We start from the raw sequence: 22,088 nt of genomic DNA on the forward strand, positions 1-22,088 counted from the left end.
GCTACATCACTTTTCAGAAGCATGATTCTCCCAAGTCCTCATGGCTCCAGTTGACTACCGAAGTGATGAGTATTAGCCTCAAATATGGTGAAACATTAGGCATTGTCTATACTCTATCCAAGCATTTACAATCTCAAACAGCTTTTGGGGAAGACAGAGAGAGATAGAGAGCTCCGGGCCCGGTTCTCCACAACCCGCCGAGTCTACCGCCGAGTCCGCCTTGAAGTGAGGATCCCAAATCCCGCTCCTCTCGATTAAGAATCTTCCAGAATATCCGTCCAGACACTTGTTCTTTGCGCGAACCTTATATATGTAACGTGCCTCTAGCTCTGCGATTGTGAGATCATTATGTTGATAGATCTGACCATGGCTTTGGGTTTCCCGTTTAAATGTCTCCGGGTATCAACTCAGGCATTGAACGCTACGGCACAAGTCTATACCACAACATTATCCCCTTTAAACGCCTTTTTTTTTTGTTCCAATAACGATGCACACCTTACTTTTTAGCGTCCGACCAAACTCAAGCAGCGGCGGTAGGCATGGGTACCGGGCCGCCAGGAGAGTCAGCCGTGCGCGCCGTCAAAATCTCAACACCGGTTTCGGTGACAAGGAGGGTGTGCTCTGTCAAGCAGGGTTAGTTGAACATTCCAGCACTCAGCCACCGCCTACTGAATCATGAACAGCACTTACCAAACTGAGCGGTCCTCTTGCCATCAATGGTGGTGGAGGTCCAGTTGTCGGGCCAGGTAACATCGCGGTACTTGCCCAGCGCAATCATGGGTTCGATAGTGAAGGTCATTCCAGGCTTGCACTCGCCGACGGCCCTGTTCTTAGCGTAGTGGGGGATGTTGGGCGGGCAGTGGAAGGTCTTGTTGATACCGTGGCCGACATAGGTGCGGATAACGCTGCAGCCGCGGCTCTTGGCGTGCGCCTCGATCACGTTGCCAAAGTCGCGGAACAGGGTGCCGGGCTTGACCAGCTTGATGGCCTCCTCCAAGCACTCGCGGGCCGTCTCAACGACGCGCACCGAGTCGGCGTCGGCCTTGGCCTTGTCGCCGACGTAGTATGTCTCGTTCAGATCGCCGTGGTAGCCCTCGTGGTAGAGGGTGACGTCGAGGTTGAGGATGTCGCCGTCGAGGAGGACGCGCTTGTCGGGGATGCCGTGGCAGATGACCTCGTTGAGCGATGTGCAGACCGACTTGGGGAAGAAGTTGTAGTTCAATGGCGAGGGGTACGAGTTGCGCTCAATGCAGGCCTCGTGTACGATCTTGTCGAGATCATCGGTGGTGATGCCGGGGCGGATGGCGGCAGCGGCGATGTCGAGAACCTCACGGGCGAGGCGGCACACCTTGCGCATGCCTTCGCGACCCTTCTCGTCTAGCTGCTCAATCTTGTTGGACCTTGTACGGCCGCCGCCGGGAATACCGCTCTCGGCATAGTCGGGATGGGGGATCGACTTGGGGACAACGCGCTTTGGCGAAAGAGGGTAGACGGGGCGGAGAGGGCCGGTGTAGCTGAAGGTAGGGAAAGGGTTGTAGGTTTCGGGGCCTGGAGCAGAATTTTAGAATATGCGCTCTGGCGAAGGAGGAGGGGGAAGCGGGTTGATTTACTGGCAAGCTTGTGAAGCTCCTTGTGGGTGTTCTATTGGGCACCCAAAGGGTCAGCTATCAAGGTTCGCATGCAAGTGCGAGTCTAAGTAAGGTACTACGGGATCTAGTCGAGGAAATCCATAGGTATGTGGGATGAGGGAACCAAAGAAGATGCGCCGTACCCAGTTTTTCTTGAAGCAGTCCTGGGAGCAGAAGAAGCTACCCTTGATACCCAGGCTCAAGCACTTGGGGCATTGGAGGGAACCGGCATCGTTTTCGCAATCAGCGCCGAGGCACTTCTTCTTCGCGGGGGGTTGTTCGGTCATGGTGGTGGTGCGCTCGAATTAGACTGTGGTGTCACTGTCTGTGGTTATCGAAAGGCTTTAAAGAGGGGCCGATAAGTTAGCTTGACGATCGCGGGTTGACAGCGAGGATGTCGAAAAGAGTTCGTTGTTCTTTGACGGCCAGATGCCGAGGGGAAGCAACAGCTGAGACAAGTTTGCGTAGAAGTTGGTCTAGAGGCACAGGGTCTAAAGAGCAAATAAAAGTAAGTACCTGGTGACCTTGTGTTGGGTATCCTAGTTGGGAGAATTCGTTGTTCTTGAAAGGGCGCGAGACAAAGTGAAGAAGCGACAACGAAACGGAAGGCGACAGGTCTGGATGCCGGGCCCTTGGCGTGGACGGACGAATAATATTTTTGGCGGCGCTGTCCGCTGCGCCCTTCCTCCCAAAAGTCGTCCCACGCGCATTCCATTTTCAGTGGCGGGCAGCGGCGGGCTGGGCGGCTCTGCCGGGGTCCGGGATGGGTGGAGCTCTTGTTGGATACTGTGGTTGGGAGCAAAAGTTTAACCCCCATGTCAGGTACCTTGCACGGACCACTACAGCGAAAGCGCCGTGAGCACTGTGTGTTCATCGACCTGACTAGGAGGTTTAACTTACCCATCTCACCATAGTAGACCCAGCAAGGGACCAGAATGCTTACCCAATCGATCCACCTTTCTAAGGACGCTAAACCGTTGATGGTGTTAGTGCACCAGCAAGGCGTCGGTAGAAGTGGATCGCCTCGCACGGACGAATATCGAACTGCATGTCTCGTGGGATCTTAGTGTGAATCGTCTGATGTAATCACCCAGATATTTGATTTCCACCTGTAACTTGTTCCGGCAAAGCTGGGAAATCCTCACAATCACTCAATTTCGAAAATGGAGGAGAGAAAGCAAAAGGTCGTCGTTGTCGGCGCTGGCCCGGTCGGGTCATTGGCTGCTCTTTATGCGGCCAACCGTGGTCACGATGTTGAGATTTATGAACTGCGCGGTGGTGAGTCTTGTCTTTTTTACGTTGTTGACTTTACAATACATCATGAGTCAAGATCCAAGATGTTCAAGATGTCACTGCTAACTAACAAACAATAAGACCTACGCGACCCCTCAACAACACCACTCAACTTTACCAGATCCATCAACTTGGCCCTCTCAGAACGCGGCCTCAATGCTATGCGCCATGCCAACCAGCCAAGACTCATCGATTATGTCAAAGGGGTGACCATCCCCATGAGAGGCCGCATGATCCACGGCAAGCGACCAGATGGAAAGCTGTATGAGGAGGCTCAAGACTACGACATCCATGGACGGGTAAGACCCCTCCCCTCGACCCCTTTGCCTTTCTACAGAGCAGGTGTGTTGATGAATAGATCAGAGCATTCTCGCCATCGACCGTGGCGACCTGAACAAGCGCCTCCTCGACATGCTCGAAGAGATGCCCAACGTCACCTTCTTCTTCAACCACAAGCTCACCGGCGCCGATTTCAAGCGGAACAAGGCCTGGTTCGAAAACAAAGACGAGAGCACCTCCAACCCACGAGACCGAGCCCGCGAAATCGAGGTCGACTTCGACTTTATGATTGGTGCCGATGGCGCCCACTCCGCGGTCCGCTACCACCTGATGAAGTTCTCCCGCATGGACTACCAGCAAGAATACATCGACACACTCTGGTGCGAGTTCCAGATCGCCCCATCGTCATCATCAGCCAAGTCCAAGTTCAGGATATCCCCCAACCACCTACACATCTGGCCCGGCAAGGAATTCATGTTCATCGCCATCCCATCCAACGACGGCTCCTTCACCTGCACCCTCTTCGCCCCCGCCGCCATCTACGAGCAACTTGAGGAAGCCGGCAGAACCGGCGACACTTCCTCTTCCATCCCAGAATTCTTCGACATGCACTTCCCCGGCGTCACCTCCCTGATCGCCCCCGCCGACCTCATCGCCCAATTCCAAACCAACCCCCACCTCCCCCTCATCAGCATCAAATGCAAGCCCTACCACTTTTCCTCGTCCGTCGTCATCGTCGGCGACGCCGCCCACGCCATGGTCCCCTTTTACGGCCAGGGCATGAACGCCGGCCTGGAAGACGTGCGCATCCTGTTCGACATTCTCGACAAGCACGACCGCATGACCAACGACGACAGCAGTCTCGAGGCGTCGCAGCGGGAGCTGGCGCTGGCCGAGTACAGCGCCGTGCGCGTGGCGGATGCGCACGCCATCAACGATTTGGCGCTGCAGAACTACATTGAGATGCGGTCGTCGGTGCTGTCGCCCGTGTACAGGTGGCGCAAGGCGCTGGAGGAGTGGTTGAGTGTCTATGTGCCGAGTCTGGGGTGGCAGACCAAGTACTCGCGGGTGTCGTTTGGGAATGAGCGGTATTCGGAGGTGGTGAAGAAGAGTGAGCGCCAGGGACAGGTGTTGCTGCGCAGTTTGGTTGGTGGTGTTGGTTTGCCGATGTTGGCGGGTGGCTTGTTCCTGTGGTTCAGGTATAAGGGCGCGTTGGGCCGGGCGGCGTACGGGGTGTTTTATAATTGTATGGGGATGGTGTGCAGGACGATTCATGGGAGGAGGCGGTAGTCTGGACGTCCTTTTTTTTCGTCGGGCAGTGCAGATATGAGAAAGGAGATTTTGTGTACGATTTAGGTTTAGCATTGGCAAATGGTCCTGAAGTATAGAAGTTTGTGTCGTATCTTGAGATGGTGAGTTTTTCAGTCGTCGCTGGGAACAGGTGATGTTTCTTGCACTTGAATTGGTTTAATCCACCAGTCAGACATAGATTTTGAAGGCCGCTTTCGCAAGATGGATCGATCAAGACTTGATCTTGTCTGCGCACTGATCAATCTTAGCCAGCACTGGCGTGCTCCGTTGAAAGTACCTGATGCATGCATGCTAAGTCAACACGCTCCAGAACTCCTTGCCCCAGATAAACAATCGACATCTTCACCAAAACCCAATCCCAATGGTCCTGACTTCCTCCCCCCTCTTTGTCTCTCTAATCATCACCCATACCCCCTTTTCCCAAAGCTAAACCCTCCCGTCCAAACCCTCCCCCCTCCGAATCCTCTCCACCAATACCCCATGATACCACCCCGTCCTCTCCACTACCGGCGCATGCCCCATCCCCTCCTCGATCAATCCCACCTCCGGCTCAATAATTTTGATCAACTTCCTCCCATGCGGCACGCTAATCATACCATCCTCCGTCCCATGCATCACCAGAATCCTCTCCCTCCCCACCTCATCCGCCATTTTCTGTAACTGCTCGGCCGACTTGTGATGCCACCCCGCCGCAATCAACTGCAACAAAAACCCCTTGAGCCCAAAGCGGGCTGGGTCCAGACGCTTGTGCATCTCCTGCGCCACGTACCTCTGCGCGTTGCTATCGAACTTGAGATACTCCGGCCCAGCCGGGCGGGGAATCTTGGGCGAACGCGGGTTGGGTGGACCGCATTTGGGAGTGGTTGATGGGTCGGGCACTTCGCAGTCGTCTGGCTGTTCGAGCCACGAGAGCGGAAAAAGCTGCCGAGCCGTGTCGGCCATGGAGTGGTCGACGGGCCGGGGCATGAGCATGCGGATGCGGTTGGCGATGTTTTCGGCAAAGGTGGTGGTGTTTTCGATGGCGGCGGCTGTGCAGCAGAGGTTGAGGGAGGAGATGGCGGTGGGGATGAGGCAGGCGAGTTCTTGGGCGATCATGCCGCCGAGGGAGAGGCCAACTACGTGGAGGGTGCGTTCGCTGGGGACGGGGACGGGTGGCCCGGAGTGTGATGAGAGGGAGGTGGTGATAGAAGAGGAGGATGAGGATGGGGAGGAAGGCGGAGCGGGAAGCCATCCGACGTGAACGAGAATGTCGATCCAGTCCCGGGCCATCTCGCTGCTGCTGTAGCGCATGAGAGGCTTGTCGGAGTCGCCCATGCCGCGGTTGTCGATAAGGAGAACGGAGTACTTGTCGCGATTTTGGTGGCCGAAGTAGAGGGTTTGACGCTGCCAGGCAGATTTAAGACCTCCGAGACCCATGATGAACTGCGGGAGTGTCAGTGGTAATGTTGGTTGTGAGGGAAAGACTGAGTCGAGGAGGGCTCATACCAAAACCTTGATGGGCCCTTCACCGTGAATTTCCCAGCTCACGTTGAAAGGCCCGCCGCGGCCAACAGCGACCGGAGCGAGGCCACTTTGATCGGGCTCAAGGTTCCATATCGCCGTGGGAAAGGCTGGGTGCTTGATGGTCTCGGCTACGGTGGGCACTGGAGGCTTGCGCGTTGTTGTTGGGGCCCTGAGAAAAAGTGTTAGTGAATACATAGTATGGAGGTGAGCATCTTAACACTTGCATGTTGGGGTATTTTGCTCGTGATGAGAAGAGATATGAGCTGGCGGGCTCTAGATGATTGTTGAGATGAGACGGGATTGAGGCCAAAGCACACTTTCAGGGCCAAATAACGGGTATGGGTGGTAGATGGCTCGGTGTTCGTGGTGGCGGCTCGGTTGAATATTGGGAGCACCTTGTCGGCCGGCGTCCACATGTGATTGTGTTGGTCCCCATGGCAGTGACGTACCTCGACGTTGAAATGCTCCGATTGGTAGAACGTATAAAAAGTGGGACAGATTGACAGGCTTGTCTGTCCGGCTCTACACAACTACGGAGATGTCGTGGGATCATTCAGCGAAAGCGTTGGTGCAATCCCTGGATGATGACTCGCATCGCGAACATGTTGGGGTTCAAGACAAACCGGGGAAGCCGTTGGTGGAGGTCCCCCCTCTTCCCCCTTTCGATCTGTGGAGAACTAGATCCGGGTCAAGAAGGCACGGTCCGAGTCCAACCATGCAGACCTTCATCGTCTGGCAGCGCCAGGCTGGCTGAATATCAATACTATTACAATTGCTTTTGATGCTAACCCCGCTGGTATCCATCGGGTATTGTTTATATGCAGGCAAGTCTTGTTCAAACACAGTACAATCAGCCACACTGAAAGCAGTCAACAACACCCTAACCCAAAACCCTCTTAGACCATGACAAACCCGACACCGCTCAAGTTATCCTCGTCCAGCCTGTTCTTCTTGTCAACACCACCGTGGATGGGGTTCGCCTTGTAGTTGAACAGGTAGTAGTGAAGCTGGCCGTCACCCGGTCCGAACTTCTGCTTCTCCAGAAAGAGCGCATTGTCCATGAGAGAAAGAGCGTTGAAGACATCAAAGTTGTGGCGCTTGGCGAGGATCAGGGCATCCGCCATCAGATCGTTCAGGCGCTTCGTAAGAGCCCCCTTGTCGAAGGGCTCGGTGAAAGCAGTCTCGGTGGCATAGTAGAACATGTAAGCAGCGCGGATCGAATTGTGCTTCGGGTGCCTGATGACTGTCGACTCGAGAAGGTAGAAGGAGAAGAAGTCGGTGATTTTGCCCGAGGCATCCTAATCAGATTAGCGTACGAGTTCAACTGTCAGGAAAAGGGATCGTAGCTGGAAACTTACCTCAACAACATACGAGTAGATGACCTGCTCGGCATAAGAATCCTTCTTGTGAAGGAGCCAGTGTTCCGTCTCCTCCCGGTTGAATACTGGGGTGAGGTCGAAACGCTTCAGGTAGCGCTCAAGCAGGCTGTGTACCGCGTCGAGATCCTTGACCTGAAGTTCGCGAAGTCCCTTGGTCGACGTCTGTTCCGGAAGGGCGTACTTGCGGACTTGGAAGGCCGGCTTGCTGTTTGAAGGGCACGGGCTGAAACCAACCTCGTACAGCTTCTGCCAGTTGAGCGCACGGTGGTAGTAGCGGCAAGTGCTGACGGGCCTGGGCAAGACGATACCGCCGGTGTAGATGGCTTGCCAGATACCCTCACGGTTGATGCGACGAGTGATTTCCTTGATGAGGACGGGAGCCAAGCGCTTGCCTCTAAGCTTCTTGTGGATGCAGAGGAAGTTGACCTCGGAGCCTTGGATAACCTTGTCGCGAACGCGGATCTCGGTAGGAACGGCAGCGATGAAAGCGCAAAGAGTGTCACCGCTACGGATACCGACGTGCCATTCCTTTCTCCAGCCAGGAGACATGAGCGACCTAGCCCAAAGTCATTAGCACAAGCCACATGGACGCGACTGAAATAACCCTCGCCAAGTGTCACTTACCACTTGAGAATAGAGGTCGAGTACTTGAAACGGAACATGGCCTCGTCGTCCTCCACAAAGTGACCGTACAAGAGCTTCTCGACCTCCTGCATCTGCTTCTCGTCTGTGAGGTCCATGGTGACCCATCGGAAAGGCGCCAGGTTCAGTGGGATCGGCTCATCGGGAATGTCTTCGACTTTTTGGATCTTGAGGGGTCCTTCCTCGAAGATGGCTGGTTTCTCGTCGAACTGGGGCACAGGCTGGGTGGCCCAGAACTTGTATGACGCCATGTCCTTACGGTTCTTTCCACTGCTCGCCAGACCGGTGATGATATCCTGGATCTTGAGTTTCTTGAAGGCCTCCATCACGTCGGTTGTTCCCGAGCTCCCAGACGCCGCCAGCAGCTCGTTGGCAAGGGCGGGGTTCAGGTCGATGAACTCTTGAATCTGCTTGGGGGTCAAGCCGCTGAGTGCTGACTTGGGGTCTGCCTGCGCCAGCGCCTCCGTCAAGCCCACCTCGGCAGAGGATTCGGTAGAGGCGGACTTGTCCTTGTTCTTCTTCTTGCTCTTCTTCTTGTTCTTCTTCTTTGTGGAGCCGGATCCAGCCTCCTGGGCGGTGCCGTCGGCGCCCTCATCTTCGGAGCCGGACTCGTCGGCGGCGGGCTGCTGAGCTTCCTTGAGGGAAGCAAGAGCCTCGGCGGCCTGCTTCTCCTGGGCCGGGTCAACAGGCTTGGACTCTTCGGTCGGCGGCATTGTTCCTGACGAATGTGGTGGATGCGCACTAGGAGAGGGTAGGCGGGGTGCTGTCAAGCTTGGGGTGGTGATCGTCGTCGTCGTTGTAAGGTCGTAGAGTCGTGTGGGACTTTTGAAGCTGCCCTCACGTCCAGGGGGGGAGTTGAGAGATGAAAAGGCTGAGGACGGATCGAAGAACTAGGTCGGGTGGAAGAGACGTGCGTGGGGGAGGAGAGAGATTGGAGTCTGGGCTTGGGTGTTGACGATACTGTACACTACTCCAAAACAGCTCCAATCCCACCCTGAGCTCCTGTCCCGCTCGGGGGTCGGAGGCTGCTCCTTACTGGCGTGTTGGCGTGTCGTGGCCCAGTTAGCGCATTCTCCATCGTCTCACAGAAGTGGAAGGCAGGGCCAGCGGGGCAAGCGGGGCCCAATTGACCTGTCGCGGGGTCCCTCCAAGGCAGCCCACGCTGTCAGGTGCAGGGGACAGCTCGGTACGCAGCGAGAGGGAAAAGTGGAGCCTTTAACGGCTTTCATCGGTTGGGCATCCCATATGATAGGTATCTACCCACGTTATGTATGTGCGACATTGCCCATACTGTGTGTATTAGAGGTATAGGTGAGGGGATCTCTATCATATATACCTCTATTTATCTTGTTCTCGAACTTCGATTTTCATACCATTTCCATTGGATTCATTGTACACGCAACAATAAATCCAGGGAAAAGCCCGAGAAAATGCTTCGAACTAACACATATGCAGCTAAAATCTGAACTCGAAGACGATGTCGAGATTGGATTGGGCTGATTTCCGGTGTTGCTGCGCCACTCACTGCTGCCTTCGCTGTCAAAGAAGCTGACCACTCATCTTCTCTCGTTCAGTCACTTGAATATTTTGTAATCACCGACCATCGCCCAATTCACTTCACCTTCCTTCAACTCTATCCTCCTACTTTGCTTTCCTACTGATATTCATATAACGGCTGGCAACTGCTATCTACACATTCTTTCACCGAAATCCCTAGATTCTCAAGATTGTCACCATGGGGAAACCCTCACCTCGTCTCGGCGTCAGCGATGATGCCGTCTCCATGCGCACTCAGCCCGGTGAACACTCACACTCCGTTCCACTTGATGGCACTCTAGATACCGATGCCCCCGAGCTGGACATTGACGACCTCCCGCCCCTCTACGAAGACATCAACGCCTCGGGAAGCAGTAGTAGTGCTCCTCTTCTCCCTTCTGGTGCGCCACCCTACATCAACCACCCACACAACATACTTCCTCCCGGTGACTGGGTGAACCACTACAAAAGAGACGAGCCCACCGGCACCGAACTCTATCTCGATTCGCGCCTGGACCACGATCCCAAGTTCCTCCAAAAGCACATCGAGCTATGGTCCAAACAGCCACCCCGGCCTTTTGTCCGCATCCACGGCACACACAAGCGCCGCAGGGACATAACCGACCCTCAAAACGGGCGTCGTAAGAACGACTCGGAGCAAGTTACGGACTTTGACCTGCACATTGAGCTCACCCCTTACCTCTACTCGGACGTTGTCTCGCAAACTTCTCTCATGCAGCTGCGCACCGCCGATAACGACGAGAAAGTCCGGCGTGGCACCGTCCTCCGCAAGCGTGCGCCGGGGGCTAATCGTCATATCGAGGTCGGCTTAGCCGAGAAGCCGACACTGGCCGAGTGGTGCCACCGCTACTGTGCCAGCCACGCCGGACTGAAATGTCTGACGCTGCAGCGGCGCGTGGTTGGGTTCGACGATAAGAAGATTGTGCAGAAGCTGACGGACCTGGTGCGCGCCACCAACTACCGCGGCAGTCTGGAGATCAGTTTCCCCAAGAAGGACGAGTATGTGCACGTGTACAACGATTGCGAGACGAACCGGTGGCGGACAACGCGGTGGATTATCTGGCTGTGCATATTCAGCCTCATGTTCATCTTCACGTGGCCGTATCTGTTTTTCCGGACCAAGAGGTTCGAGACCGTGTTTGCGGACTGGCACTTCTCGGTCATGGGCGCGGATGGACAGAGGAAGTATGTCAGCATTAGCGAGGACCAGTGGTATAATATGTGGGGACGGGCTATCCATCGTGCGGTCATGGAGAAGAGGCAGTGTACCCTCGATCAACAGGACTTGCTGAACAGCCAGGAGGGCCAGCAGGAGACTTTTGGCCATCCTGTGGTGGACGGGGTGGCGAGCTTCGTCAGGGCAGGTGTTAATGCCATGAATGCGGTGAACCGCTCCCTGGGTTGGGGTTATGATGAATTCTGAGGTGTCGTTAATTCCCGGCAACAGACGTCTTCTACGATTAATACAAAAAAAAGAGGATGCCCGGCCTTGGTCGGGCTGTCCAAAGCCCCCTTTCCTTACGGTACGGCGACACGACGACTGGGACCCGATGTGATGGACGGCAAATGGCAATGAATCGTTACGGAGGCAACGGTGAGGGTTCGGGGGGCGCTTGATTATTGATCCGTTATCTATCTTTTGGGCTATTATTTCCCATCTTCTTTTAGCTTTGGCGGCGACGACTCCTCTATCATGCATCGAGCATTACTGTGCCTGTGCCTGTGGGTGATGATGCCTCTTTTTGATGTAATATGTTCAGTCCCTTCAGTACATGCCGTCCGGTAATATTCACAGTTCCAAGCCGTATGTATCCTGTAAAATGAATGTCTATCCGTACCTGGATCCGTACGAGCTACCACTCTCCCATTAATCCTGGCTACTCTCAGGCTAGTCAACAAGCCCAAATGCCCTCATAACAGCCATTGGCACCGGTGCGTAGTACATGAGATTATTATGTCCTGCATCATCACCTGATTAGCTCTCACTTCGAACATCGATTCTGACCCAAGCACAACTTACCACCATAAGGCCACAGCTCCTGCCTAATGCACACCCCCTCATCTTCCCACGTTGTCACAAACGCCCTCTCACTCTCCTTCCTCACATCTCCCATCCACCTCTCCACCGTCCTCTTCCCCTTTTCCTTCTCCAACAAGTTCTCCACACAGTTTTCCACCTCCCTCTCCTCCTCCATCCTAATCCTCTCACGCTCATCACCGTGCTCAACCTCCTGCTCACCCGTCCCATGCTGATCTTCAACCCCCAGATCCGCCTCCACCAATCCCCTCACCGCGCCCCTGAAAAGCTTATCATCTTCGTGGCATGGAATATCCCAGTCGTCTCTGGCGTGAAGAAGCGTCAGATCCAGCCTCCGGCCGGCCGTCTTAGCAGACTTTGTCAGGCGGGTAAGCCGCTCGGCGCTGGGCCACTTGTCCACGATGCGTGAAATGACTTTGTCGAGTAGCCAAGGCCAGAAGGAAAGCGGGCGAAGGACGGGGATCCAGCCGGCGATGGCGTAGCCGGAGAGCATGGTGGGGAGGGAGGAGAAGGCGGCTACGAGGATGATTCCGGCGAAGTCCATCGGTTCTTCTTCTTCTTCTCTCCTTGCCCGAGTCTCGTGATTGTCGTCTCTGTTAGGTTCAGTTCCAGTTCCATCATCCGAAGAGCAACAGCCAGCCTCAAATCCCGCCTCGGAAGAGCAACAATACTCCGCAGCAGCAGCAGCAGCCACCGCCGTCCCTAGACTATGACCCAACAACACGATCCTCTCCGGCGGGATACGCGCAACCTGGGTAGCCCAGTCGACTGCCGCTCTGGCATCCAGAATCAGGCCTTGCTCCGTCGGCGAGCCCGTGCTGAGGCCGAAACCGCGGTAGTCGATGGCCAGGACATGGATCTTGGATGAGACCGAGGTGAGAGCGTGGAAGGAGCGCGGGCGGATGGATTGCGTGATGTGGCCTGCGTTGCCGTGGAAGTAGAGCACCAGCCTCGCTTCGGGGTCGTCGCGCAGGAGTCTGAAGTTGACGGTGGTGGTGATGTCTGGCACATACCCGCCGCCGTTGGAAGAGCGGTCTTGGGCGGCTAGGGCGGATTCATGCCGGGCGTAGAGGCCCAGGGGGAGGATGTGCCAGGCGTAAAGGGTTTGGGAGTCGAGGGTGTGAAGGGGGAAGGGGGTTACTTGGTTTTCTTTTTTTCGGGTGTTTGATTAGTTCTACTTGTTACCTTGGTAGTCACGTAACGATCTTTTTTTGTTTGTTAAGGATTACTGACTTGCAAATCCCCATCGTTCGGGACGGTTGGGGTTATGTGGTGGCCACCAGAGGGTGTTGATTTTGTGTGAATATACGGCACTTACCGAAGAAAGATGGGGGACGGTTCGGTTAGCACATTGTGTTTACATTTCTGATTTATGAGATGATGGTTCTGGTAGTATTTTTTCTACGGAAATATGAATTTTCTTACAATCGTTGAATATACGGAATCGAAACAAGACCGAGAAAAAGAGCGTATATCCCGACGGGGACACCGACGGCGAGGGCCGGAACGAGGTAGGCCGCCGAAGACGTCATGATCCCTTGTCATACATGTGAACGAAGGAGACTAGAATGGGATTGTTGCTGGATGTATTTATGTGTGTGTTTTGTTGCTATTATGGACTTGGTAAATGAAAACGCTTTTAATCCATCGTAAAGAGCGAGAGACTCTAAATTCAAGCCGCTTTGTATAGTTTTGTTGCCTTGTTGGTAGCAAAGTTGGAATGGAATGTTGGTTCCAAGATTCGCCAGAGGAAGAGCTGACGTTGGATGGCAAAGCGGGACTCGGGTTGGGCCCAGTTAGAAGCAGGATCACCGAGGTTAGGGTTATCCGTGTAGCTCTCACCCAATCCTGCCGTCGCACTGCTAAGGAGCATAATACACTGGGTCCAGGGCGCTTGAGGCTTAATCGCCGTCCCACCCATTGCACAGTCAGCCGCAATTCCCGTGTTGGGCTTACTCACTATCAGCGTCTATCAAGCGTTGCCCGCCAATGGCTTTCCACTCATCCATCTCGGCATGTTCTGTCGCATGAGCATGGATGCGCAACACGCATTTTCTCTGAATGTCAATGACGAGATGATATGGTCATACGTTTTGAAGCTTGGGTAGACCGGTCCTCATGTCTTTTCCTCAAATTTAATCAGACACGGCGGAGACACGAGGTGCAGCACCTGCCCGACGAAGGAAAGCTGGACGACCAAGGGTAAATAAACTTGGAGGGGACCTCATTCGACCCCGAACCAATCACAAGGCCGCCAGCCTTTTATTACCCTATCCAGGATCAGTGTCCGCGTCGTCTCCCGTTTGCTAGGTAGTGTACGTAGCTAGGTACCTCTAGAATTGAGGATGGTAGGCCGATGGTACATAGTGTAGTGTAGTGTAGAGTAGTGTAGAGCGGAGGACAGGCCGGCCATTCGGACCATTTACCTACACTAGGCGGAGAGGGGGAAGGGAGTGCGTGCTCATTCCCTTCCCGTCACAGGCACATGAGAGAGAGGAGACGGGCGGGACTGGAACGAGCCCCATCCTATTATTTCTTCCACTTCCGTCTTATCCATCTCTTCACTGTACATACACTCCATCCTTCACCTTCACAACGAACTCTCATTACGGCTGAGTCGCAACACGCTCACTCGTCCACCACCACCACCACCACCACCACCACCACCACCTCCACCACCACCCACACGTCCACACACGCAGCCGCGATCGTCGTCATCTCCATATTTGGACACCCATCCCCGTCACGTCGGACACGTTCCCTCCTTTTTTGCTTCTTATTCAACCGACACCTCCCATTTGGCACCTATCTCTTTTTGTTCATAATCCCATTTTTCTCCTTCGCGATTGATACCCCCCCCCTCTACCTCCCAAGACACACGTCATTTTACGCCCTTGATACCACATCCAATATTCACCTTCCCTCGACATTCGCGATTGTCTAGGTCCCGATGCCGATTGCGTAGTGCACCACTCTCACTTCCACATCACGACGAGAAACGTACCGTACCGTACCGTACCGTACCGTACCGGGTCGGGTCGCGTGCGTGAAGCCATGACTACGGAAAAGAAGCGCAAGCTACCTCCTCGTGCCGCGGCGAGGTCTGAGCAGGCCGCCAAGCGAAGACAAACCGACACGCCTCCGACCTCGAGAAAGTCTTCCACCCCAGCGCCCGCGCCCCAAAAGGAGCCCGAGCCAGAGCCCACTGTGGAGGAGCCACCCAAGCAGACATTGCCCAGCTCCGTCACAGCAGGGAAGCCGCTTCCTACCGTCGAGGAACCGCAGCCGGAAGACCTTTCGACCAAGGACTATCAGACTCTGCAAGAAAGGTGTGCAGCCCTCTTCAAACCCCCGCGCGTTCATGCGCTTTGGCTGAATCTAACATGACCACTTCGCAGCGGCGTTCTCCACGAGTCCTTTGTCCGATCGCGTAACCAATGGATGACCGAGCAAATATTCGAAAAGTACTGGACGAAGCCGATAAAGAAGAGGGGTGCCGTCATCGAGGAACCCAACAATCCTCCCAAGGACAGCATGGTCAAGCTGGGCCAGGTGACAATCACGGTTGAGCCACATGTCTTCGAGGCGACAATGTTCGCAGTCAAGGACCCCAACCCCCCTCCGCCAAAACCGCCAACCGAGAAGCGACCGATCCTCGAATACGGACCTCCGAATGGGGTCATGCCGCCTCCTCCTACACCCAAGCCCAAGTCAGTGGCGGCCTCAACCTCGTCAACACCTACGCCAGCTGCATCAGACGCCAAGAAACCGACCACAACAGAGGCAGATCCAAAGGTCACCTCTCAGACAACACAACAAGCGGAGGCCAAGCCTCAAACACCAGGCAAGCTAGCAGTACACCCGACGTCACAGACACAGCCGACCAAACAACCATCCGCGCAAAGTGCTCCTAGTCCAGCTGCTGCGGCCCCATCCACGCTCGCGAAGCCCGCTGGAACGCCTAGAGGCATCGAATCACTTCTTTCACCATCTCCGTCCTTGGCGGCTCCGCGGGCCCCAACCACAGCACCAGCTGCTGGTGCGCAACCACCCCGACCAGTGCCCGTCCCACCAACCGTTCCACCAAGTGCTGCGACTCCGGCCACCCCCTCAATACCATCTGGTGTCCCCCCCAGACCAGCAACAGGGGCTCCAGCAGCTCCAGCAGCTCCTGCCACGCCAAGAACCACTGCCAATGGCGCCGCACCAGCCAAGCCAGCTGCGGGGGCAGATCCAATCATTCTCATGCTAGCCGAGAAGGCTGGCGAAGACCCCCAACTCCGAGATCTCATGAAGCGGGTGGCCCAGGGAGAGGCCTCCAAGCAGGAACTCGAGCGATTCCAGGGTATCATTGACGCCATCACGTCAGAGAGCAAACGGCAAAGCAACATTCCGGCGCCACCAGCTGCAGATAAGTTGTTTGTCGATGGAAAAACGGTCCAGTACTTTGCGGATGAGGTAGCTGCAATACTTGACATTGTTCTAGCATCCAACCCTAAGCAAAAATCATCTACTTTACAGCCGCCCAAAGACAGCGATGCTCTCCTGGTCTCGTTAGTAAAGATGGCCCTGGACGATGAAAAGACGAAGGAAATGGTCCGGCGTATAGCCCACAATAAGCCTCAACCCACCGATGCCACGGATCTTAAGGCGATTCTGGACCTCGCGCATTCTAACCTTGTCACTAAAAAGACTCAACAGCAACGACGCCAATCAACGGTTTCGGCAGCGGGATCTTCGAAACAAACCAACGGCGCGAGCAATGGGACTGATGGCGGTACAGGAACGACCTCACAGGCCAACGCTGCTGAGGAGAAGAAGACGACGGAGAAGGCCGAAAAGGCCACAAAGGAGAAAGGAGAGAAAGCCGACAAGTCATCGGCCCAACAGGCGCTTCGTTCAAAGGGCCCCCCGCCGCCGCCCAAACAACCTGATTATTCGGCCATCGTATTCGAGTTTGCGGGAGGAAACGGTGATCGGTACCTCTTTCCGAAGTTCAGCATTCTGGATTATCAGACTATTCCCAGTAGCAGCGCTAGCAGTACCCAAGGACAGCAACAACAACAACAGCAGCAACAGCAGGTGGTGGCGTCATTCCTTATCATCAGGAGGGGAAGCAAAGCAGTATATCCGATGGCGGACCCGGAGCTTGATTACTACCAGCCCATAACTATAAGGTTGTTTACGGCGGCTCCCAGTGGCAAACATGTGCTGGATAATTTGGCAAGAGTAGTGGCGCCGGAGGAAGAGGTCAAGAGGTACATGGACGATATCATGGATACCATGCAACGAAGCGAATACGTTCTACTGGCCATGAGGCTGCCCAGACCCACCGAGACGGCAGAGAACGGCGAAGGAGAAGGAGATAAGGCGCAGGACGGGGCCGGCGCGGCCGGGTCTGGAAAGGGACAACACGCGAAGGAGAAAGACAAGGACAAGGAGGTGGTGATGATTGATGCTCCATCAAGAGCGGAGGAAGCGGCGGCGGCGGAACTGAAAGCGCCAAAGGCGGCAAGGACGGGGGGAGTGTTGTGGACGACGGCAAACAAGCAGATACCCAAGCCGGAGATTAGGGAGCTTCCACCGAGGCGGAATGCTAGAATCATGATGGAGACCGCGGAAGATGAGCAGTATCAGAGCTTCATTCAGACGGTCACCCGGAAGGATAAGGAGGTGGTCAGGTGATTGTTTTTTTCCTGGAGGAGCGCTGTATCATGTAGATAGTTTTGTCTGTCTGTCTCTGCCAGGAGTTGACTTTTACTTGGCCGTGTTTACTAGGTATGAAAGGTTGCCTAGTAATGGTGTTGACAAGGGCAAACGAAAGGGAGGTTATCACGGTGCAGCGCTCTCTTCTACATACTCTATCAGCTGAAAGTACTTGTACTTCAGCCACGTGCGCAAATGAATAGACGATGAGGTATCTCTACCTACCTAGGTACCCGTCCTGGACTGCAAGGTCCTGGTCGAATGTAACCTGAACAAAAGGAACCTCTTGCCGGCCGGAGACCTGACCTTGGCCGCGAATAGCCTAGCGGCTTATTCCAGTGCTTGGCAGCAGCAGCAGCACACTCCCCTGCCGTCCAGTGTCCTCAACCAACCGGGGGTGGAGGTGTGACCGTCCGTGCTTCCAAGTCCACCCACTCACTGTCCAGTTGTGGGCCGTGCAGCTCTCTTTCCGCCTCACGACCCGCGGTGCTGCTGCTGCAAGTCTGCAACTGAACACTCACAGCGAGTCGACGCCTCAAAAGTCGGTCCATTTCCCACCACATCATCCATCGGCTCGAGGCCAGCCAATCTTCCTTTTCTCACCTACAAATATAATCCCACATCTCGCGACCTACGGCCATCTCTCCCTTCCTCTCTCCTTTTCCATCTCTCGCCCACACCTCGACACAACGCGCGACCGCCGGTAGTACGACTGTACGACACCCCTGTCGCTCGCCGCTCTCTTTCAGATAAATTATTCAGAATGGCGTCAAACAGCTGGCAGTTCGCCGGCGCCGACGACGAGTCCGACGATGACAACTTCAACCCCGCCCCCGCCGACATGTCGGACGAGGAGAACAACGACAACGACGAAGAGACCACGCACAACCACCGCCCCGCTGGTAAGACCGTGAGGCAGGCTAGTAGCCCGGTACCAGACGAAGAAGAGGAAGAGGAGGAACATGACGAAGAGGAAGACGCGCGCCCGGCCAAGCGATCGCGTCGAGATCACCACGACGATGACGAGGATGAAGAGCAAGATGAAGAGGAGAACGAGGAGATAGATGAGGAGGAAGAGGAGGACGAAGAGGAAGAGGAAGATGAGGAAGACGAGGATGATGTTCATGGTGTAAGTCCGGATCCCAATAATGTCCCTCCACACTTCAATTCTGCAGCACCATCCCATCCACACTTGCCAGAAAAAAACAACAAAAGACAAGTCCCGGTGCAGATGACCCGCCAAACCTACCCGTGTCGCCACATCGGGGACCTAGCTAACCCGCTGTCTTTTGTCCGCAGGGCAATCGTCGCAAGCGTCGCAACAAGGACCGTAGAGCTGCCTTCTTCGATATCGAAGCCGAAGTTGACGACGAAGACGAGGGAGAAGACGAAGTCGGCGACGGTGAAGAGATAGAGGACTTCATCGACAATGCCCACCCTGACGATATTGCCGACAGCGGCCGCCTTAACGATGACAGAAGACACCGCGAGCTCGACCGCCGCCGAGAGATGGAGGCCAGCCTCGACGCTGAGAAACAGGCAGAGATCCTGCGTGAGCGCTACGGCAAGCGCGCCCCGGCTAGAGGTTACGGAGACATGGCCATTGTGCCCCGTCGCTTGCTTCTTCCCAGTGTCGAGGACCCCAGCATTTGGGCCGTCAGGTGTAAAGAAGGAAAGGAGCGTGAGGTCATCTTCTCGATTATGCGTCGTATCGAAGAGCGAATGGGCACCAAGAACGAGGTCCCCATCACGGCTGCTTTCGAACGTGGTGGTATCAACTCGGTCATGAAGGGATACATCTACGTTGAGGCTCAAAGACAGAACGATATTCTCGTGGCTCTCGATGGCATTCTCAACGTTTATCCCAGGAGCAACATGCACCTCGTCGAGATCAAGGACATGCCCGACCTCCTGCGTGTCATCAAGACGCCTAACCTGGAGCCCGGCGCTTGGGTTCGTCTCAAGAAGCCGGCCAAGCACGCCGGTGATCTTGCTCAGGTTATCGACGTTACAGAAAACGGCCTCGAGGCCAGAGTCCGTTTCATTCCCAGACTCGACTACGGTGTCAGGGATGACCCCGTCTTCCAGGCCGATGGCAAGCGCAAGCGCCCCGGTGTGCCCGGCCCTCGTCCTCCCCAGCGTCTGTTCAGTGAAGCCGAGGCGCGCAAGAGACACCCCCGTTACCTCCAGGGGAACCCGCAGACCAACAGCTGGAACTACAACGGCGATGATTTCGAGAACGGTTTCCAGGTGAAAGACATCAAGATCCAGCAGCTCGAGGTCAAGAATGTCAACCCTACGTTGGAGGAGGTTACCAAGTTCGCCAGTGGAGCCGAGGACGGTACAGAGAACCTCGATCTTAAGGCTCTTGCTGCTACTCTCAAGGATAGCGCTAAGAGTGTTGCGTACGTCCCTGGTGATATTATCGAGGTGTATGAGGGCGAGCAGCAGGGTGTCATCGGCAAGGCCACCAATGTTCAAGGCGACATCGTCACATTGCAGGTTACCGAGGGTGATCTTGCTGGCCGGACCATCGACGTCCCCAACAAGGGTCTGCGCAAGAGGTTCAGGATTGGTGACCACGTCAAGGTCATTGGTGGCAGCCGGTTCCGTGACGAAGTTGGTATGGTTGTCAAGATCGTGGACGACAGAGTCACCCTCCTCACAGACCAGACCAACACGGAGATCACCGTGTTCAGCAAAGACCTCCGTGAGGCATCTGATATTGGTGGCCAAGGCTCTCTTGGACAGTACTCCCTCTTGGATCTTGTGCAGTTGGATGCCACGACTGTCGGCTGCATCGTTAAGGTTGATCGCGAGTCAGTCGTGGTGCTAGACCAGAACGGCGATACCAAACAGGTCCAGCCGTCGCAAATCACCAACAAGCTCCCCAAGAGGAAGTTCGCTGTGGCTGCTGACCGCAACGGCTCCGAAATCAGGCTGGACGACGTGGTCCGTGAATATGGTGGCCAGCAACGCCAGGGCAAGATCATTCACATTCATCGCTCTTACATTTTCCTTCACACCACGACCACCAACGAGAATGCTGGTGTTTTCGTCACTCGGGCTAACAGCGTCACCACGGTCGCGGCCAAGGGTGGTCGCAACACTGCTACTGCGGGCCCAGATCTCAGTGCGATGAACCCAGCCCTGAAGCGGAACCCCACTGCTAGCGGCAAGCAAATGCCAGCTCCGCGAACCTTCGGACCTGATCGGGCCATTAACCAAACCGTGGTTATTAGACGCGGTGGTTACAAGGGCTTGCTCGGAATCGTCAAGGACACAACGGACACTCATGCTCGTGTGGAGCTGCACTCTAGGGGAAAGATTATCACCATTCCCAAGGCTGATTTGAGCTTCAAGGACAAGGTCACTGGCAAGACCATTGACATCAACCAGCGCGGTGGCAGCCGTGGTGGCTTTGGTGGAGGAGGACGTGGTGGCGGCGAGTTTGGAAGCAGGACCCCTATGGCTTCGGGCGGATCGGATCGTACACCGGCTTGGGGCTCTTCTCGATGTAAGTTTTCTGTTGTCATGTTTTATCATCACTATTTGCCTGAAGCTAACATTGTCACTAGCCACAGCCCGTACCCCTGCCTGGAACCGCGACGCTGGCGGCTCGCGTACACCGGCCTGGAACGACGGCTCCCGTACCGTCAATCCCTACGACGGCAGCCGCACTCCTTACGGTGGTGCTACCGCCTACGGTGGCATCGGATCCCGCACTCCGGCGTGGCACTCGGGTTCTCGCACCCCCGCCCCCGACAGCTTCGGCCACGGCTCCAAAACACCAGCCTGGTCGGCCGGCTCCGACAGCTGGGGCTCCAAAACGCCCGGTTACGGTGCCTCTGCTCCTACGCCTGGGGCTAGCGGCGATGCCTGGGGCTACACGCCCGGCGCTTCAGGCGGCGGTAACTCATCCTCAGCTTACGATGCGCCCACGCCCGGTGGCGGTCTAAGCGCGCCCACTCCCGGCGCGGCACTCAACGCTCCTACACCTGGGGCGTACTCGGCTCCGACGCCGGCTGCTGTCAGCGCGCCCACTCCTGGGGCCTGGCAGGGTGGCTGGGGAAGTGGCGGTGATGCTGTAAGTGCGCCGACACCGGGTGCCCTGGGTGCCCCTACGCCGGGAGCACCGGGCTATGCGGATGATGATTAGAGACCAAATTCCGTGATGAGTCCTAGGGTGTAGGAGGATGTGATTTAAGCTTTCACGTTTGTTGTCCGGCGTCTAGATTTTTTGTACGTTAGTTGGGGTCTTCTGGGTGTCAGTCATTTGCAAGACGGAAAAGTCAGGAGCGCAAGGGATCCAGTGGAAAATGAGGATACAAAGGAAGCATGACATGGGTATGATGCAGTGCAAATGGAAGCAAATCGAGGAATAAATTAGCGGAAAAGGCGGTTTCCTCAGCTTGGTGTTTGTTCTTCCGTGACTTGAGCAGGATATTCATCGCTTAAGCATCAGCCTTGTCTGAGATACCCTTGATGTCTTCACACGTTGTCCGTCCCTCGCTGTCTACTACTCCTACGTAATTTCTTGGGCTCAAATATCTATGCATGGAATGATCGAGACCCATCCTATGAAGTATAATTCTTTTACTTTCTCTTATAAAGTCGAGGCAGTTAAATTGCTGGAACGTCGAAATGTGTCCATGTTCTTTGTTACTTTGATGATGATGAATGCTGAATCAGGGGTTAGGGTTAGCGTACCGTTTGCCGCCGCCAAGCACAGACCTGTGTTGTTCTCCCTCG

The 22,088-nt window shown here is 55.3% G+C and overlaps 8 protein-coding genes across 8 annotated transcripts; 4 read left to right on the forward strand and 4 right to left on the reverse strand.

Moving 5' to 3' along the window:
* Positions 1-29: 29 nt before the first annotated feature.
* Positions 30-2,295, reverse strand: NCU06923 (methionine aminopeptidase 1). Its single transcript, XM_954177.3, has 4 exons — positions 1,772-2,295; positions 1,611-1,641; positions 691-1,548; positions 30-621 (listed from the first exon to the last, which is right to left on the reverse strand). The coding sequence occupies exons 1-4, from the start codon at positions 1,913-1,915 to the stop codon at positions 521-523; spliced, it is 1,134 nt and encodes a 377-aa protein (XP_959270.1). The 5' UTR covers positions 1,916-2,295; the 3' UTR covers positions 30-520.
* A 399-nt stretch (positions 2,296-2,694) lies between these two features.
* NCU06924 (kynurenine 3-monooxygenase) lies at positions 2,695-4,708 on the forward strand. The gene is made up of 3 exons (XM_954178.3): positions 2,695-2,906; positions 3,003-3,220; positions 3,285-4,708. Exons 1-3 carry the CDS (start codon positions 2,792-2,794, stop codon positions 4,488-4,490), a joined length of 1,539 nt encoding a protein of 512 aa, XP_959271.3. The 5' UTR covers positions 2,695-2,791; the 3' UTR covers positions 4,491-4,708.
* On the reverse strand, positions 4,657-6,384 carry NCU17176 (alpha/beta hydrolase). The gene is made up of 3 exons (XM_011397050.1): positions 6,239-6,384; positions 5,997-6,183; positions 4,657-5,933 (listed from the first exon to the last, which is right to left on the reverse strand). Coding segments are annotated over exons 1-3 (1,185 nt in total). The 5' UTR covers positions 6,241-6,384; the 3' UTR covers positions 4,657-4,937.
* Positions 6,385-6,743: 359 nt separating this feature from the next.
* Positions 6,744-9,266, reverse strand: NCU17177 (glycylpeptide N-tetradecanoyltransferase). The gene is made up of 3 exons (XM_011397051.1): positions 8,018-9,266; positions 7,373-7,949; positions 6,744-7,312 (listed from the first exon to the last, which is right to left on the reverse strand). Exons 1-3 carry the CDS (start codon positions 8,746-8,748, stop codon positions 6,911-6,913), a joined length of 1,710 nt encoding a protein of 569 aa, XP_011395353.1. The 5' UTR covers positions 8,749-9,266; the 3' UTR covers positions 6,744-6,910.
* A 109-nt stretch (positions 9,267-9,375) lies between these two features.
* NCU06926 (hypothetical protein) lies at positions 9,376-11,433 on the forward strand. Its single transcript, XM_954180.2, has one exon. It carries the CDS (start codon positions 9,771-9,773, stop codon positions 11,013-11,015), a length of 1,245 nt encoding a protein of 414 aa, XP_959273.1. The 5' UTR covers positions 9,376-9,770; the 3' UTR covers positions 11,016-11,433.
* NCU06927 (abhydrolase domain containing 12) lies at positions 11,201-13,344 on the reverse strand. Its single transcript, XM_954181.2, has 4 exons — positions 13,056-13,344; positions 12,864-12,943; positions 11,613-12,779; positions 11,201-11,551 (listed from the first exon to the last, which is right to left on the reverse strand). The coding sequence occupies exons 1-4, from the start codon at positions 13,160-13,162 to the stop codon at positions 11,481-11,483; spliced, it is 1,425 nt and encodes a 474-aa protein (XP_959274.2). The 5' UTR covers positions 13,163-13,344; the 3' UTR covers positions 11,201-11,480.
* A 1,154-nt stretch (positions 13,345-14,498) lies between these two features.
* NCU06928 (hypothetical protein) lies at positions 14,499-17,619 on the forward strand. The gene is made up of 2 exons (XM_954182.2): positions 14,499-14,959; positions 15,029-17,619. Exons 1-2 carry the CDS (start codon positions 14,685-14,687, stop codon positions 17,313-17,315), a joined length of 2,562 nt encoding a protein of 853 aa, XP_959275.1. The 5' UTR covers positions 14,499-14,684; the 3' UTR covers positions 17,316-17,619.
* Positions 17,620-17,794: 175 nt separating this feature from the next.
* On the forward strand, positions 17,795-21,911 carry NCU06929 (transcription elongation factor spt-5). Its single transcript, XM_954183.3, has 3 exons — positions 17,795-18,465; positions 18,636-20,853; positions 20,915-21,911. Exons 1-3 carry the CDS (start codon positions 18,100-18,102, stop codon positions 21,493-21,495), a joined length of 3,165 nt encoding a protein of 1,054 aa, XP_959276.3. The 5' UTR covers positions 17,795-18,099; the 3' UTR covers positions 21,496-21,911.
* The last annotated feature ends 177 nt before the right edge of the window (positions 21,912-22,088 follow it).

The sequence above is a fragment of the Neurospora crassa genome, linkage group VII (genome assembly GCF_000182925.2).
Source record: "Neurospora crassa OR74A linkage group VII, whole genome shotgun sequence".
Classification (NCBI taxonomy): Eukaryota; Fungi; Ascomycota; class Sordariomycetes; order Sordariales; family Sordariaceae; genus Neurospora; species Neurospora crassa.